The sequence below is a fragment of the Amyelois transitella genome, chromosome 2 (assembly GCF_032362555.1).
Source record: "Amyelois transitella isolate CPQ chromosome 2, ilAmyTran1.1, whole genome shotgun sequence".
NCBI classification, from domain to species: Eukaryota; Metazoa; Arthropoda; class Insecta; order Lepidoptera; family Pyralidae; genus Amyelois; species Amyelois transitella.
Window position 1 is genome coordinate 10,010,720 of NC_083505.1, and position 15,238 is coordinate 10,025,957.

General features: G+C 36.0%; 1 protein-coding gene across 2 annotated transcripts; it reads right to left on the bottom strand.

Moving 5' to 3' along the window:
* Nucleotides 1-1,755: 1,755 nt before the first annotated feature.
* LOC106129016 (SET domain-containing protein SmydA-8) lies at nucleotides 1,756-14,128 on the bottom strand. 2 transcript variants are annotated; one of them, XM_013327441.2, is made up of 3 exons: nucleotides 12,602-14,128; nucleotides 3,378-3,541; nucleotides 1,756-2,007 (listed from the first exon to the last, which is right to left on the bottom strand). In XM_013327441.2, the coding sequence occupies exons 1-3, from the start codon at nucleotides 13,773-13,775 to the stop codon at nucleotides 1,852-1,854; spliced, it is 1,494 nt and encodes a 497-aa protein (XP_013182895.2). In that variant the 5' UTR covers nucleotides 13,776-14,128; the 3' UTR covers nucleotides 1,756-1,851. The 2 variants fall into 2 exon arrangements, with proteins under 2 accessions (XP_013182895.2, XP_013182896.2); XM_013327442.2 differs by lacking the exon at nucleotides 12,602-14,128 and adding an exon at nucleotides 8,545-11,160.
* Nucleotides 14,129-15,238: the final 1,110 nt, after the last annotated feature.

A 15,238-nucleotide genomic window follows, 5' to 3' on the forward strand; every position in this document is an offset into this window, starting at 1 on the left:
TTGGATAGTTTCTGACTGCTCATAAAGGCATGCAAAGCTCCATTCACCATGTTCCCCGCGTTCACTCTCCTTTCAATATCACTATCACACTTGCCATCTGATGTAAACTTTGATCCTAGATATACAAACTCTTTCACTTGCTCAACTTTTTCTCCTCCAATCAAAATATTACATGCTGTCATTTCTTTCTCCATTTCAAAAACCAGTGTTTTAGTTTTACTTACGTTCACTTTCATTCCTTTCTCTTTTAAAGCTTCACGCATACAGTTTACCATCTCCTGTAATTCTTCCGCTGATGACGCCAATATAACCTGATCGTCGGCATAGAGCAGACATTTGACGAGTAACTCATTCATCCTTAATCCAATTTCAGACTCTTTCAAATCTGTCAAACTATCCATAAATAGGTTGGCGGACGAAGTCGCGGGCACAGCTAGTTTATCGATAAGATTCTATGTTCGATGATGTTCAACACTAGCACACGTGTTTATGTTTTCGATGTGAATGAAATATTGAGAATATTACAATTTTTTAAAGCTCACAACAAAGAAGATTAAAAGTAATAAGGTTTTTAAACACATTTCATTAAATACACTGTATGATAGACCATAATTTAACCAAATATTAACCACTTACCGGTGAAAGGTTAAATTCGGCCTATTTTTGCTTTGGCATAAGCCACAATATGTTATTGAACACTTCATTTGTTGTTTATTAACGATTAATATAAGCACAAATTGGTAAACAGTAGAAAAACACGGGATTTCCTCGGAAAAACGTAAAATCCTCACGGTGATAACTTTCACGAGTAAGCTAAGCGGGCTACTTAAGATGGCGGTGCTCCAGCACAAACACATCGAAGCCAATGAAGAGGGTGCTGATAAAAGAGTGTAAACGTTTTTTCTCCCGTTAAACCACTGTTGTGAGAAAGAGACAGATATATCAGTTTTTATTTCTGAGTCAAGTTGAACAATTAGGGCACCTCCATAGAATATTATTTCATTGGGTTAAGTTGATAACAATGTTAAATGTCTAGTGTAAATTTTGACATTGAGTGACAGTTACTTTTTTAAAAGAAGGGGTAGTTCCATGGTCCAGTCAGCCGTGTCCAGCAGGCTGGCTGGCAGCCACCTGGCAGCAATAGTGGTTTAATTTCACAATTATTACTACCAAATTTTTTAAAATCTGTGATAAATGCTAAACAAGAGGTACTTTGTGGGTGGGCGAGGGTCTCCTCAATCGTTTTGCAAGTAAAGATTTAAGCAGGTCGGTCTGGTTACTTGCAAACGTACTCAGAGCTTAATTGTACAAAATAAATTTATTTGATGCGAATAGCATTGGCTAACAATCTACCATTGGAACCTTGTATTGATTGAATAGGTACCTGTAGAAGGGGTGTAGATATAACGATTGGCGTAGAGATGTCGCCACATACTTACCTATTAGTTATGATTCTGCACTCCTTGAACAGGTTTGTTCTTGAAATTGATAGACCGTCGTTATAAGAACTCAATGCGGTATCCTATATTATCCCAGTCTGATCACGTGTGCCAATAATTTTATTACCAATGCTTCGTTATCTCTTTACATAGTCAAGTGTAAAGTGTTCAATCGACCCTACCTTAGTGTGGGCATCGTCATCAAAGAGACAACGGAGGTAATTTAATGGGTTAAGTGGTCTGAAGTTACAGGACCTGTGCGTTTCGAAGACAGTTCTACAGACATTTAAATTCAGTCAAAATAAATACAACAACATAATATAACAATATATAATAAAATTCTTATAAATTCAGATCAAAAGCTTTCCTAAAATAATATTCTCATTAGAAAAAATAAAATTATTCCTTATGACTAAGAGGCGAGGATGAAGAATCTTTCCTCATGGGGTTTGTCACAGCCGGGGCCGAGGTACTGGTAGCGCAGTTCGAGATCTGGCGGAGCGGAGATGTCGTCCTGGAGGATCATATACGCTTGCTTTATTGTACTCTCGATTTCCGATTTCAGATCCTGAAAATAGAAAGATAATGTTTAATGACTTATTTTTATTTGTATCGCATTTGGAGCAATTTTCATGAATTTTACACAGACAAAACATCTTATTGAATTCCATGCAGGGATTAACACTGCCGCTGCTTTCATATCTGGAAATTCTCACGGGAGTAAACAACCTGCAAGTACAAAGTAACAAAGTGCCCAGCATAAAAGTTTATTTTTTGACACATCTGCGTTTTGTTTAGGTCTAAATTTTTATTATTATTTTTTAGTGTTATGATAAGTAAGTCAACGCAAAAGTGAAAATATTCGGCGGCTTGTGTGCCAAATAATTTATTTCCGGTAAAGATACTTAGTATAAGTTTTAAAATATGTAAATGATTTATTTAAATATTTTATAACTAAAAAAAGTATGAAGTACCTATCTATGTCTGTTCAATGATATATTTCCTGGCTTACGTAAATCACTCATTCAATAGTATTATAATTTACGAGGAAATTTCATAAAATCTGGCCATCCAAACAAAAACAGGTCAATGCCTAGATTCAAAATGAGTAAGTAGTTTAATGTTTTTACAGAGCTTTAAAAACAACGTACCGTATATAACTAACGATTATTACTGTTGTCGTAGCGGAATAAGACATATTTATATCTTTTCGGATTATTTTAGGGCATATGGCGTATTAACATTTACGCATTCATCGTGTTTTTCAGATCTTGGCGAAAAATCAAATTGGATGGAAAAATCCAAAAGCGGAAGTTTTCGTGTTAACTTTTATGCGATTAACTACCTTTTGCAAGGGGCTTTGATCTTTCGGAAATTTTATAAATTCTTATTATGGCGAATATCACTGTGTGTGGTGTTGGTTGGATATTAAAAGATTCTATGGTCGGCAATTCGACATAGGTATATCATCTTTTGAGTAAATGTGAAGACAACGTTATTTGGAAAATTACAACAGCTGGGTATGATAGCTACTTCACACTAGTGTTAGAGAAAGCAAACACAACGATTTTCAGGGTGCGATGTTAGAGAAAGCAAAAGCAATAGCAGCGCACTCCGTCTAAGTATAATACGCATGGGTGGTGTTGGGATCGCTGAGGAATATACATACATACATATGGTCACATCTATATCCCTTGCGGGGTAGACAGAGTCAACAGTCTTGAAAAGACTGAATGGCCACGTTCAACTATTTGGCTTAATGATAGAAATGAGATTCAAATAATGACAGGTTGTTAGCCCATCGCCTAAAAAAGAATCCCAAGTTTGTGAGTCTATCCCTTAGTCGCTTTTTACGACATCCATGGGAAAGAGATGGAGTGGTCCTATTATTTTTTGTATTGTTACCGGGAACCACACGGCACAGGAATATAATTTTACCTCATACAGGTCTGGCGAGCGTCTGGCGCGTTCTGCTAACGCGGCGTGCAGATGGTACAGCAGCAGGCCGCGGAGGTGCGCGTCGCCCGCGCCCAGGGCCGCCACCGTGCGCAGCGTGCCTCGGCACAGGCTCTCTTTCAATGCCAGCCGGGACTCCGACAGCTCTGAAAATGTAGTAATTATTTACGCTAGTTAAACGAAGCACAAAACTTTTGAAGTGATCAGCTCCTTTAATTTGCTCTCTGCATTGTTGGTATTCATTATATGAGCTAGTCTGAAATATTTGTTGCAAATAAAGGACGCAGCGCTGAACTAAGTGTTTATGTCGTCATCTTCTCAATATTAAGTTTTCTCAAGAGGAGCATAAAATTATCACAATTGGTAGGTCTAGGCATTATCCCCTCAAGTTAAATAGCAGTTCACGGAATAAAAGCTTTTGTGTAAACGGCATTACTGAATGACTATGCAAATTAGCTTGTTTACGTTAAATCAATTTAAGTTATGCAGCCGGAGTTCTTGGCACCATGCCACAAGAGCACCTCATTTTTCAGATTAAATATTAAATTTTCTTTTTTTATAATAGGTTTAATTGTATATATCTAGTTTTAGTTTATTTTTAATTATTTTGTAATGATCAATCGGTAGTTTGTTTTTATGTAAGGTTCGACTGGCAGAGAATGCCTTTTGACATTAAGTCCACCTGTTACATTACGTTTATAAAGTTAAAATAAATAAATAATATTAAATAAAAACGGTACATGTTGTATACACATAAGTTTACTTTAGGTATGTTGTATGTAAGTTTTATTATTGTGCAATTATAAAAATTGTAAATTACTAATTGCATTTACACTTTCAATTATGATTGATTTCCGTTCGATAGCCAAACTTTACTTAAGGTTTGGCTCTTGTTTTAAAAAAGTTGGCACCACAGATAACGCAGACCTTCATCGATCTTCGACGGCAAGAAGCCAAGTCGATCACACACATTCTAATCAAAAGTTGAGGGCACTTTGTTAACCGATTCATTTGTTAATTTGGTGTTGTTACTCTTTACATCTCGTCAATAAACACTGGTAGCTGTTAATTTAATCGATGAAATGTGTTTTTTCAATCGATTAGTTTTCAAATGTTGCAATACTAACGGCACCGGTAGACAGATCCACCTTGTCACTACGTGCGGCCGAGCGTTCCTCGCGGCGGCGCCCATATCAATCGGCGTTCAATCGACTAACTGACCCACTCGTTGTAAACGTCCCCGATTTTATTCTATTGCGTAGTTACTCGTCGCAGGCCGGGCCACGCTATTCTGAACGATCGTTGCAATACTAACTGCATAATTTAATACTCGTCGCATTGTTTTATGCATCACCAAGTTTATGGTTTGACGCAGTTATTGCAACGGCGTAATAATATGGAGTTACAACGACAGGACTGGACAATCTCCAATGACGATTTAAGCGATCATAAGATATTATTTGTTATTATTTTCTCGTCGTCAAGAAAGGTCATGTTAAGTGTAGGTATATTCACTTATGCGAAGTATGAGATACTTTATAGGTACTTACTATGAAAAAAAAAAGCAATCTCCTACCAACATTGAGTAGTTAATTTAAAACAAAGATAGATTGTCTGCTGATTCCTGAGATTATCATTATAAATATTATAAATATCAACATAAAATAAAATGTTTACAAAATACAAATAAATGGTCGTTGCACACATGGGCGGTTTTACCTTGGTAAGTGCTATCTCGTTCCAAATGTGCATAACCGTGTCAAATAAATGCGGTATTGCGCGTATCCATTTTGTTAAAAATTTTACTTAGATTCAGTCAGCCCAAAGCATGTTCGAGATCCGTGTCGTCGGATATCAACTCAATGATACTCATAAACTTAAATTAACTCTAAATATCTATGAATACTTAGATGAGCTAAGATCTTTCTCACTAGGTAGAAATCCGCGTATGAAAACAATCCATTAACGAAAATTGATAATTAAATATCTGTGAAGCAGTGTTAGCAACTTAATTGTGTGAAAAAGTCGGTATATTAGCTTAAACAAAGTTTTAAGAAAACTTTAAGTTTCCCTTTAAAAATGTACCTACCAACGTTTTTCGTGACGTTGGGGTTCATTTTTAGTGACTTCTTTGGCTAATGAGATATTAATTAGGAGAAAAACATGAAATTGAAGAAAATCTGTAGATTCGTATGTGATGCTGTAGATCTAACTAGAAAACTAAAGTAATAACTTGATGAGGAGGGGCTCACTGCTCTATAGATGAAAGAGAAAATATGACACAATAGCATATTTGTGAACAACCCACCGAGTGATAGATGATCCAACTAGAGGACGCCAGAAAAATACCGTTAATTCCCGTTTCCGCGCGAATCTCCGGGAATCCTCTCTTAGCGCACCGCTAGACTGCATAAGTAACCTATAAAACCAAATTTCAAGTCTCTTGACCCAGCGGTGTAGGCTATCAGTCAGTCAGTACTTAATATTTATATATACATAGATTGCAACAACAATTAAATATTTTTACATTCATCACCCTCACAAGCTATTGTGAGGGTGATGAATGTTAAAATATTTATAAATTATTTATAAACTAGCTTTCCGCCCGCGGCTTCGCCCACGTGTAATTCGGTTATATATAGCGTTTTTTAATGATCTCGACAGGGCTTTTTCTTCCACATGCTGAAATCTTGTTACAACTGGAATTAAATATAGCCTGTGTTACTCAGGGATGATGTAGCTTTCTAATGGTGAATGTTTGAAATCGATTCAGTAGTTTCGGAGTTTATCGATTACATGTGTAAACAAACAAACATATAAAAAAATAGATTTTTCCTCTTTATAATATTAGTATACATACAAATCTATATAGAAAAAGTAAAGCGAGACAAAATCATCGTCTCAAAAGAAAAAAAAAAACAGGATTTATAGGACGAAGAGGCCTTACAGGATTTCCTTCTGTTTAAGTATTTGCGTCTGATAGTCATCATCCCATGTGAATGAGCTGATGATGGAAGGTACAACTCCTCAACGGTTAGGAGTTGAAAGAAAATTCTTACGAAGTAATACGTACATGTGAGGCTATTAGGTTGACCTGATAATAAAAAGTAAATCTCATTAACGTTAAGAATTTAGGTGAAAATGGATGCGGACAAATTTCGTCTCTTCACTTGTTTCCTTTTAGCTGTTTGTATGGGTAGTGTTAACACAAAATAGGGATTTAAAGGCGTGATGTTATTAATGTTATGCATGTATGTACAATACATAATTATGTATGTTATTATGTATGTTAAAGAGACGACTGAAAGTTGTCATACAAAGTCTTTTTTTTTTAAGGATGGGAAATCATCAAATGACCTCTCCCGCTCTGGGTGGAACGGAAGGGAGTGTCAGACTTTTACTGACTAAAACCCACCTCGTTCCTTCAGTTGCCACGGTATCTCGTTAGAACTTTCCCGCAGCCCCGGCTCAGTTTATACCGTTTCCCCCACTTGGGGGTTGACATTTCAAAAATCCCTTCTTAGTGCTCACTTATGTTACTAAAGGAACCTCTGTTCAAAATCTCAGACTCCTATACCGAGCGGTTTCGGCTGTGCGTTAATAAATCAGTCACCCAATCGCACCCCCTAAATCACGATTGGAGGGTAGTTTGAAAAAACTTATAATGTCAAACATATTTACTTGCCTATGTACGTGTTCATGCCAAGTTTCAAGTTTATAAACCCAAGGAATAAGATTTTTCATAGAAACGTTTTTACCCCTTTTCCCCCCCTTGGGGGTTGAATTTCCAAAAATCCTTTCTTAGTGCTCCCCTACATATCCCAAGGAACCTACATTCCAAATTTCAGCTGTCTACGACCAGTAGTTTCGACTGTGCGTTGTCTGTCAGTCAGTCACTCAGTAACGGAAGAGTTTTATATATATAGATAGTACCTATAATGCAACGCGAAAGTAGATTGTACGTAGTAGATTGTATAATGATTATATGTGAAGTAGAATGTATAATGGAAACGGATATCGTATTTTGTAATACGATCATTAGTACATTGTTTTGATTATCACGTACTTAGGTATGTTTCAATAATCAGAAAAACATAGTCACTTTCATGATTAAGTAAGAAATTACGAGAGCAAATCGGTAGATTGGAAACTCTTCGGGAACAGGCGTGATGTAGGTATGTTTAAAAATATAATTCATCTTTACAAACCTTGACATGCTGGAAACCGCAATTTGTTCCAGAAACACAACACCAATTTAGTATGTGGGTGATTTATGACATTAGCTCATTACCTTGTTAGACTTGTGGTGCGGTCGAAGGCGAACACATTTTATATTAAAAATGGTTGAATTACTTTTAAATTTATAGTCATTTCTCTAAAACGCTGAGTTTAAAAAATTAAACATCTGTCACCGAAATAAAAGATAATCGATGAATGCAACTGCTACGAGAAGACGGTAACGGCGTCAAGAGGACGCTACGACAGCTACTAGATGAGAGGCTCTTCTACGAAAAGTGACTAAGTACGACGTAACAAAAATTTTGAACCAAGAATTTTTTTTCTTGGTTTAAAATTATTTTTTTTGTTCTCAAGGTTTTACACCCTTAATAAGTTGTCTTTATCAGCGAAATATATAAATGTGTGCAATTTGTCTAGAACTTGATAGATTTGGATAATTATTAACAATAACCAGACATAAAGTCAGACTATGGAATTGTTTACTGCTAGACACACATGATAGTAAATATTTATTTGGTTTTAAGAAAGGAGTAGGGAAACTCAGGAAGTGTTCGTCGTAAAGCATGTTCTATTTATATTGTACCACCTACATGAAGGTTTACTTATTTGCCTTGTAGTCACCTTGTACAAAATTTTAATTTAGTCTAAGTTCTTGTTGTATTTTTTTTTTCTTTATTTTACATTTGCTATTTCATGTCTTTTATAAAAATCTGGTATTAGTTGACATTCAGATTTTACGTGATTACACTTTTTTATGATTCAAGTATTTGTAAGTTAACTAATGATACAATCATATGATGGATGTAAAATGAAACTTATTTTATTATGTGAAAGTTGTTAAATTAAATACCTAAAGCCAGCAAAATTAAAAAAGAGTTAATTCCGTAGCGACAATGGAGATAAATAATACCATTCAGGTGCGTTCCAATAAATCCGATTCTCAAATTCAATCTTAACCTCAAATCAACAAAAATATGATTCGAGTATGGTATGAATCTTGAGATCCTTTTCAAAATCATCGTATCGAGACGAAACTGGTCATCTAGATCTAAAGTGCCTACCAAACTTCCCAACATACTTTGCACACTAGCAATTTGTTGAGGGGAGGTTATATTGTTACAATTATCACAACACCAAGGAGATATAGGATCTGTAGGCGTCAGCGGTAACAGAACTCCAACGCATTCTCTGTTGAAACATTTCAATGCTGATAGTCTTGTACCCATTTCAGCAGGGTCTTTACAGCGCTCACATTGACACCAAAATTGCTTAGTTTTGAACAGCTGACAACGTCTTGCAGGTGTGCACCACAAAATGCTAGTGTAGCAGGTCAAGATCTCTTCTCCGATTTCAAGGTCTTTGCTCGCATACACGCGCATTGTGTAATCACGATTGAACACATTCTTCGTGTTCGGTATACAACTGTGATTGAGAAACGATGATATTGGGTATATTCCTCGCAGAGGCGTCTTATTTTCCTTTAGATTCCAGGATATTCTAAATGAGTTCATTTTCAAAATAGAGTCGATTGCTTTAATCATTTTTATGTGTTTCTCGGGAGTTATAAACAAGGAACAGGAAGTCTCCATAATTTTTGAATTGAGGTTAATTTTATTCTTTTGCAATACAGACAAAAACTGCTTTTGTTCTTCGTCCAGAAGTAGTAGGCGTAAATAAATAAGCATTTCAGCCTGCACTTTGGTATCGGCACTATTACATTTTCGCTTCCAATTCTGACAAATAAACACGCAATCCTTGACATGCTGTTGGGAATTTACACAATCTTCGGAACAAACTGACAATGCACATTTTTCACAGGGATAGCAAGAAGCACTTGTGTCATAACAGACTGTGCAAAACTCTTTTTCAGAGGAATCTGCCCGAGGTCCGACAGCCAGAGGTTTATTTGAGAATATAAGAGATCCACTTTTAATTGGTTTGCTGGCAAATAATCCACGCCCCCCAAGTGCTGATGATTTGATGACCCAATTTCGCGTCGTTGTCTCTTCTGACTTGTCTTGACAATTGAATGTGTCCATGTTTATGATGGTTCCAGATATTAACTGTTTTCCTATGATCGTTCTGGCCTGTAGGACTGGAATCGCGCTGCGGCTGACTGAAGTCGTCCATCGATACACATGACCCGAAATCAAAATAGCCTCTGGAATACTCATATTCATCTTGTTTATGAATACGGCTTACGTGTCCAAACTGACGTAACATTTTCGTTTAACGATTTATGTGAAGTTTACTATCGAATTTTCATCTGTAGATACGTTCATTTAGATTTCATTTGTAAAACCGTTATTCACAATATACGTCTTGTATGTTGATATGATAGTAAGGCGACGGTTTTTTAGTGGTTAGAGTGTGCGACTCTTCAGCTTACTTCTTTCAAGGTACCCGTACCTACCCGTGTTTAAAAATCTCACTATTTTTGAGTAACGTAAATAAGTTCAGAATAAATGCTTTTGTGGATATTGAACTCAACCAAATTGAAAAAGCTCCAATAAAATTTGAATCAAATTCTTAGATTTAGTCGGTTTCCCACATTTCTTTATTTATTAATGATATTTCTTAGCCTATTGTAATTTGAAATATGATATTACATCTAAACTAGGTAAATCATTTGTTGTATGATTTTCCTTCAGTCTATATATTGTAAATTGACGTCTGGTGAAACTGCTGCAGTGAAGTTTGTTCCGCCGCTTCTTCTACATATGCGCTTTAGAAGCGGTAGTAGTTATAATTAGATTTAAGTGATGTGACGTCAATAAGTGATACCTTGTATCCAATTTTGAAAATAAATGTATTCTATTCTATTCATCACCATTTTTTTCAAATATAGATAGAAATAAGAATAGGACGACTAAGGGACTAAGGGAAAGGCTTATAAACTTGGGATTCTTCTACTAGGCGATGGGAATTCTATCATTCGGCCAAACAGCTGAACGTGGCCAATCAGGCTTTTCAAAACTGTTGGCTCTGTCTACCCCGGAAGGGATAAAGACGTGATTATTTGTATATAAATGATGTATGTTTTAGACGCATTAGTTTATCTGACACGGTAAACCGTGAACCGTGTCAGATAAACTAATACGTGTAAAATAGTTGTCATATTTTGAGTTATTAGGGCCTTAGAACGTAGGTAATAAATGCACAATGTAATAATTAGGTCCCGTGGATTCCTTTGTACTCGTAAAACACAAATAAAACAACAGAATATACGCGGGTGGCCGGATGATAAAATGAGATTGCTCACAAATAGGTGGCACCACGTTGTTAAAAAATTAATGTTTAAAATTATGTTGATAATTTTAATATAATGTATATAAATATACTTATATAATAAACTTTTTCTCTCAACATACATATTATCACTTTTTTTTATCCCTTACGGGGTAGACAGAACCAACAGTCTCTTAAGACTGAAAGCCACGTTTTGGTTCAACATAGACTTTAAAGTTATAAAAATAAAGACTATAAACTCATTGATGGGCTGTCAATGACTTGGACGGTTTGGTTTGTCTTTCAACAATGTTGACGTGCCTCTGATTTGTCAAAAAAAAAAAATTGTAGTGGATATCAGTGCTAGAATGTAAAGGTCAATCAAGGGAAAAGCTTATAAAGGTGTGAGTAATTTAAATACTGCGGTTAATTTGAGTTATCGTAGCGCTACCAATAAATTATTTTCGTCATTGATCTTTGAGCACGTTCGAAAAATTTGCACCCAAAGAATGGTATGTCAACAAACCTGCCAATTGTCAACTACCCAAACTCTATTTCGGTAACACCATAAATGCTACGACCCACGACATCGAATGCATTCACCCCGATAGTGGGTCATTGACTGATCGTGTGTTTTCTCAATGAGTTGAATAGAAGTGCTCTTTATCGTCCTATGAAGGAAGTTACAGAAATTGGCTAATACTTATTTCCACGTTTATTCATTTACAACAAATGTAATTTGACCAAAAACTTAAATTATGTTACCCATACGCCTTTTTTTTAAAGAAGTTAAGCAGCTAATAGCGTGTCGATAGTGTCAGTGAAAGAACAGCTTTAGATATATTTTATTCAATTAGGTATTAAGGTACAAAAACGAATGACAAAAAGAAATCTGAGTCTTTCAACATACTTTTTTTTAAACCTTTTGGTAAGCATAATATTAATATTAAGCGAGAAATTATAATTAAGCGTTGCTGTCTTTATGCTGACATCGAGTTGTGAGGAAGTTTAAAGTACTTACGAGAGTAGAGAGGGTCATATACTAGGGGTTGCTATGTTATATTTCCTGCCGCGCAAGATGAGACGATCAATGAGACCATTGATAGGATAAAGAATAATTGTACCTATTTTTCTGTTACTTTGCGATCATTATATACTTATTCATATTTATTTTTTAAAAGTAGTCGTTATCAATTGCTTTTATCGAAGACTTTATGTTAATTAAGACTGCTATCCAAATTATTAGGAAACAGCCCTGTCGTGATTTGAATGCAAAAGAAGAATATGAATGTTTTACTTATAGCGTTTTGTTATGTAATAATGACATGTATGATTTTAGATTAATTTCATAACAAAGGTTTCTTATAAGAATAATTCGATAAGTCACATATGATACGATTGAGAAGTCTTTCAAGATTAATTCAGATGTAAATCATGATAAAAATATCTTTGACTTACAGGCAGATAATGTATCAGTAAAGATTTTATTGTATTGTAAGTCGGCATTTTTGAATAGAACACAGATACGATACACATTAACAAACAAAAGGTGCGATCAAATTAAATTCTTACAGCAGTTTCTGAGCTCATCATGTACAAGGTAAATATCGCGGTTGGTGAATATATTAGAGCCAGCAAGCTAGAAGTTTCATTACTCATATAAATATTGAAAAATGTTGTATCTAAAATGTTAATATAATGTAGGTATGAATATTTCGCTGGAATTTCTCATTTCTTACCATGCCAACGTAATCCTTCAGTCTCTCCTAATTCCCAAATTAACCGGCATTGTAGATCCAAGATGATTTGATTGGTTTTAGGAATAAATTTAATGATGCGATGACTCAAAAAGAATTCTAATTCATCTACATTTTCGAAGTCTAATGTGCCCATTAAGCTTCCTAGAGCACTTTGCACTGCACTAATGTTTTGAAATGGCACTCGTAAACCGCATTCCAGACATCGCCAGGCCGAGCTTGCCTTCAGTGGGTCTAGCGGCAGCAAGGACCCTGAACATTCAGTCACAAAACACTTTAGGGCAGCTAAAAGAGTGCCACGCTCGGTGGGGTCTGCACAACGATTACACTTGCACCAAAAATGTTTTGTTTTATAAAGATGTGCTCGGCGAGCTGCAGTTCCCCATAGGAAACCGGTGTAACATGTAAATATTTCGCTCCCAGCGCGTATTGGTTTTACTACTTTAACTGTCATTTGACCATCCCGGTTAAATGTGTGTCTAGTGTTAGACACGCAGCAGTGATTCATCAACGACGAGACAGGATACAACCCACGTGTGCTGGCCTCCTTTTTGCCATAAGGGGGAACTATTTCGAACGCGTTAGCATCAAGAGCTCGTGACGCGTGAACCATTAATTCTTCTTCTTCTTCTAGAATATCAAAGAAACCCTTGAGTGCTTTAATTTCCGATCCATGTATTTCTTGTGTATGAGCTTGTAGTGATGCCAAAAGCAGTTTCTGGTCTTCATTCAGTAGCAATGATCTTATTGCTGTTAACGCGCGCAACAGAAGCGAATGGTCGACTTCATCAATGGGTGCTTTAGTAGACCAATGGGAAATAATTGCACAATCGTTGTAATGAATATTCGTATCTTGACACTCTTTTGAACACAACAGTAATGCACAATTTGTACATTTGAAAAATGTATCTGTTTCCAACTTGTTACACACTGAGCATCCCGCCTGCATCGTAGTTCCGGCTCGAGGACCCCTGATAAGAGGATGATCCACAAAAAGTACTTCCCCTGACATGAGGTCTTCAGTGGCAAACAAGCCTCGCCCACCCAAAGGAGAGTCTGCTATTGTCCATTTGCTGATGTGTTGAATGCCGTCCGAATGGTCGTAAAGTCCAAGGTGCTCTTTCACCATTAGTGTCAATTGCTCCAACGACAACATCCTGCCGTGACTCGCCCGGTGACGGCACTGCACTGCGCACTCGATGCGAATATAATACAAATCAGCGGGTTTGATAACACTGACTAGGCGGCGTTCGGTTGATTTATTAAACGCATAACCAATTTAGTGGGCTTTATTTCCTACAGAAAATACTATGCCCGATCGACGTGCGCCGGCCGTGTGAGGTAATTGTGGAGCGTACCTGACGTATTTTTCCCGGGCGTTGCCAAACTAATATTTTAGATTAGGCCTGCTCATCGTCAAGCGGATTCCGTATTGCTGAAGATTTATTAGCAGCACTTTGAACGTTACCTGCCACGCGCGGTGTGAAAGACAAGTAGTGACATCTGGGAAAATTAAAACTACGTTATATAAGATGGAAGATCGTTTATTAATAAAACTCTGAACTGAGAGTATTTATATATAAGTAGCCAATCTATTCTTGGTTTAGTTTAAAAAAATATAAGGACATTCCCGCCGTTTCCCTATTAATGAACAGAGGCGTACGTCTACGTGAAGGTATGCATATTACGTGTGTTATCTCAAAATATTTCATTGTTTTCAATTTAGAGAAAAAGTAACATCGAAATATCTGGTAATAAATTTATTTCAATGTTAATTCTATCCACAAGCTTCAACTCATTTTCTCATTTGTTTCCATAACGAATTTAGAATGCGCCCACGCCACAGCAGAGTATTTTATTTTTAAACTACAATTTGTTATTTTTGACATACACAATTTAACCAATATTCTCTATTATGTAAGTTTTTACTGATAAAATAAATTTAACCTTTTTGCTGTTAATTCTCTTAACACGCAGATTGTAAAAGTCAATCAAGAGAAAGCCTTAAAGACTTAGTATTTTTCTATAAGGCGATTGACAAGCAACCTTTTACTACCTGATATTTTACCTCCATCATCCGCCAAACTAGCTTCATGTGGCATTTCGAGACTTTTCAAGTTTGTATGTTTTTGTTCTCAGTGTTTATGGAATAATAGATTGATTAGGTATAGGTTTGAGTCGGATTCTGCGCTCATTTTTAATAATAAATAAACTATATTCTGCAACGTAGAATAAATGTTATTTTCATGTAATGATCACATGAAAATAAAATTTATTTTTTTTAGTTCGTTTCAAAGACAAGATCGATCAAACAGATACCTTTCTTTATAAAAAAAATCTGTTAGGTTCTATACAGTATTAAGTATCTACGTAAATATTTATTGGTGCATTACATAATTGCCTTTTATCATACAATAATTTCTTCTACATAGAAAACAGAAAGGCTTTTCGGACCGACACGACCGTAAAAGAACTGCTGTATGTAGTCTTATCTTTTTGTGTTAGCGGAACTAGGAAAGTCCTGGTTCTGCTATAGCCAAAAATAAATGAAACAATTGAGCATACAAATTAGAATGCTATATTTTGTGAGATCGGAACCAGCAGGAAGTAGGATTAGAA

Bases quoted from the DNA above. Each gene is read 5' to 3' on its own strand.
- LOC106129016 (XM_013327442.2), bottom strand. From the start codon at position 9,814: ATGAATATGAGTATTCCAGAGGCTATTTTGATTTCGGGTCATGTGTAT. The intron at 3,542-8,544 runs GTATTATTTATC...CTACATTTTCAG, and splicing joins TATTGGAACGCACCTGAATG to AGCTGTCGGAGTCCCGGCTG. The intron at 2,008-3,377 runs GTAAAATTATAT...TTCTATTTTCAG, and splicing joins GCTCGCCAGACCTGTATGAG to GATCTGAAATCGGAAATCGA.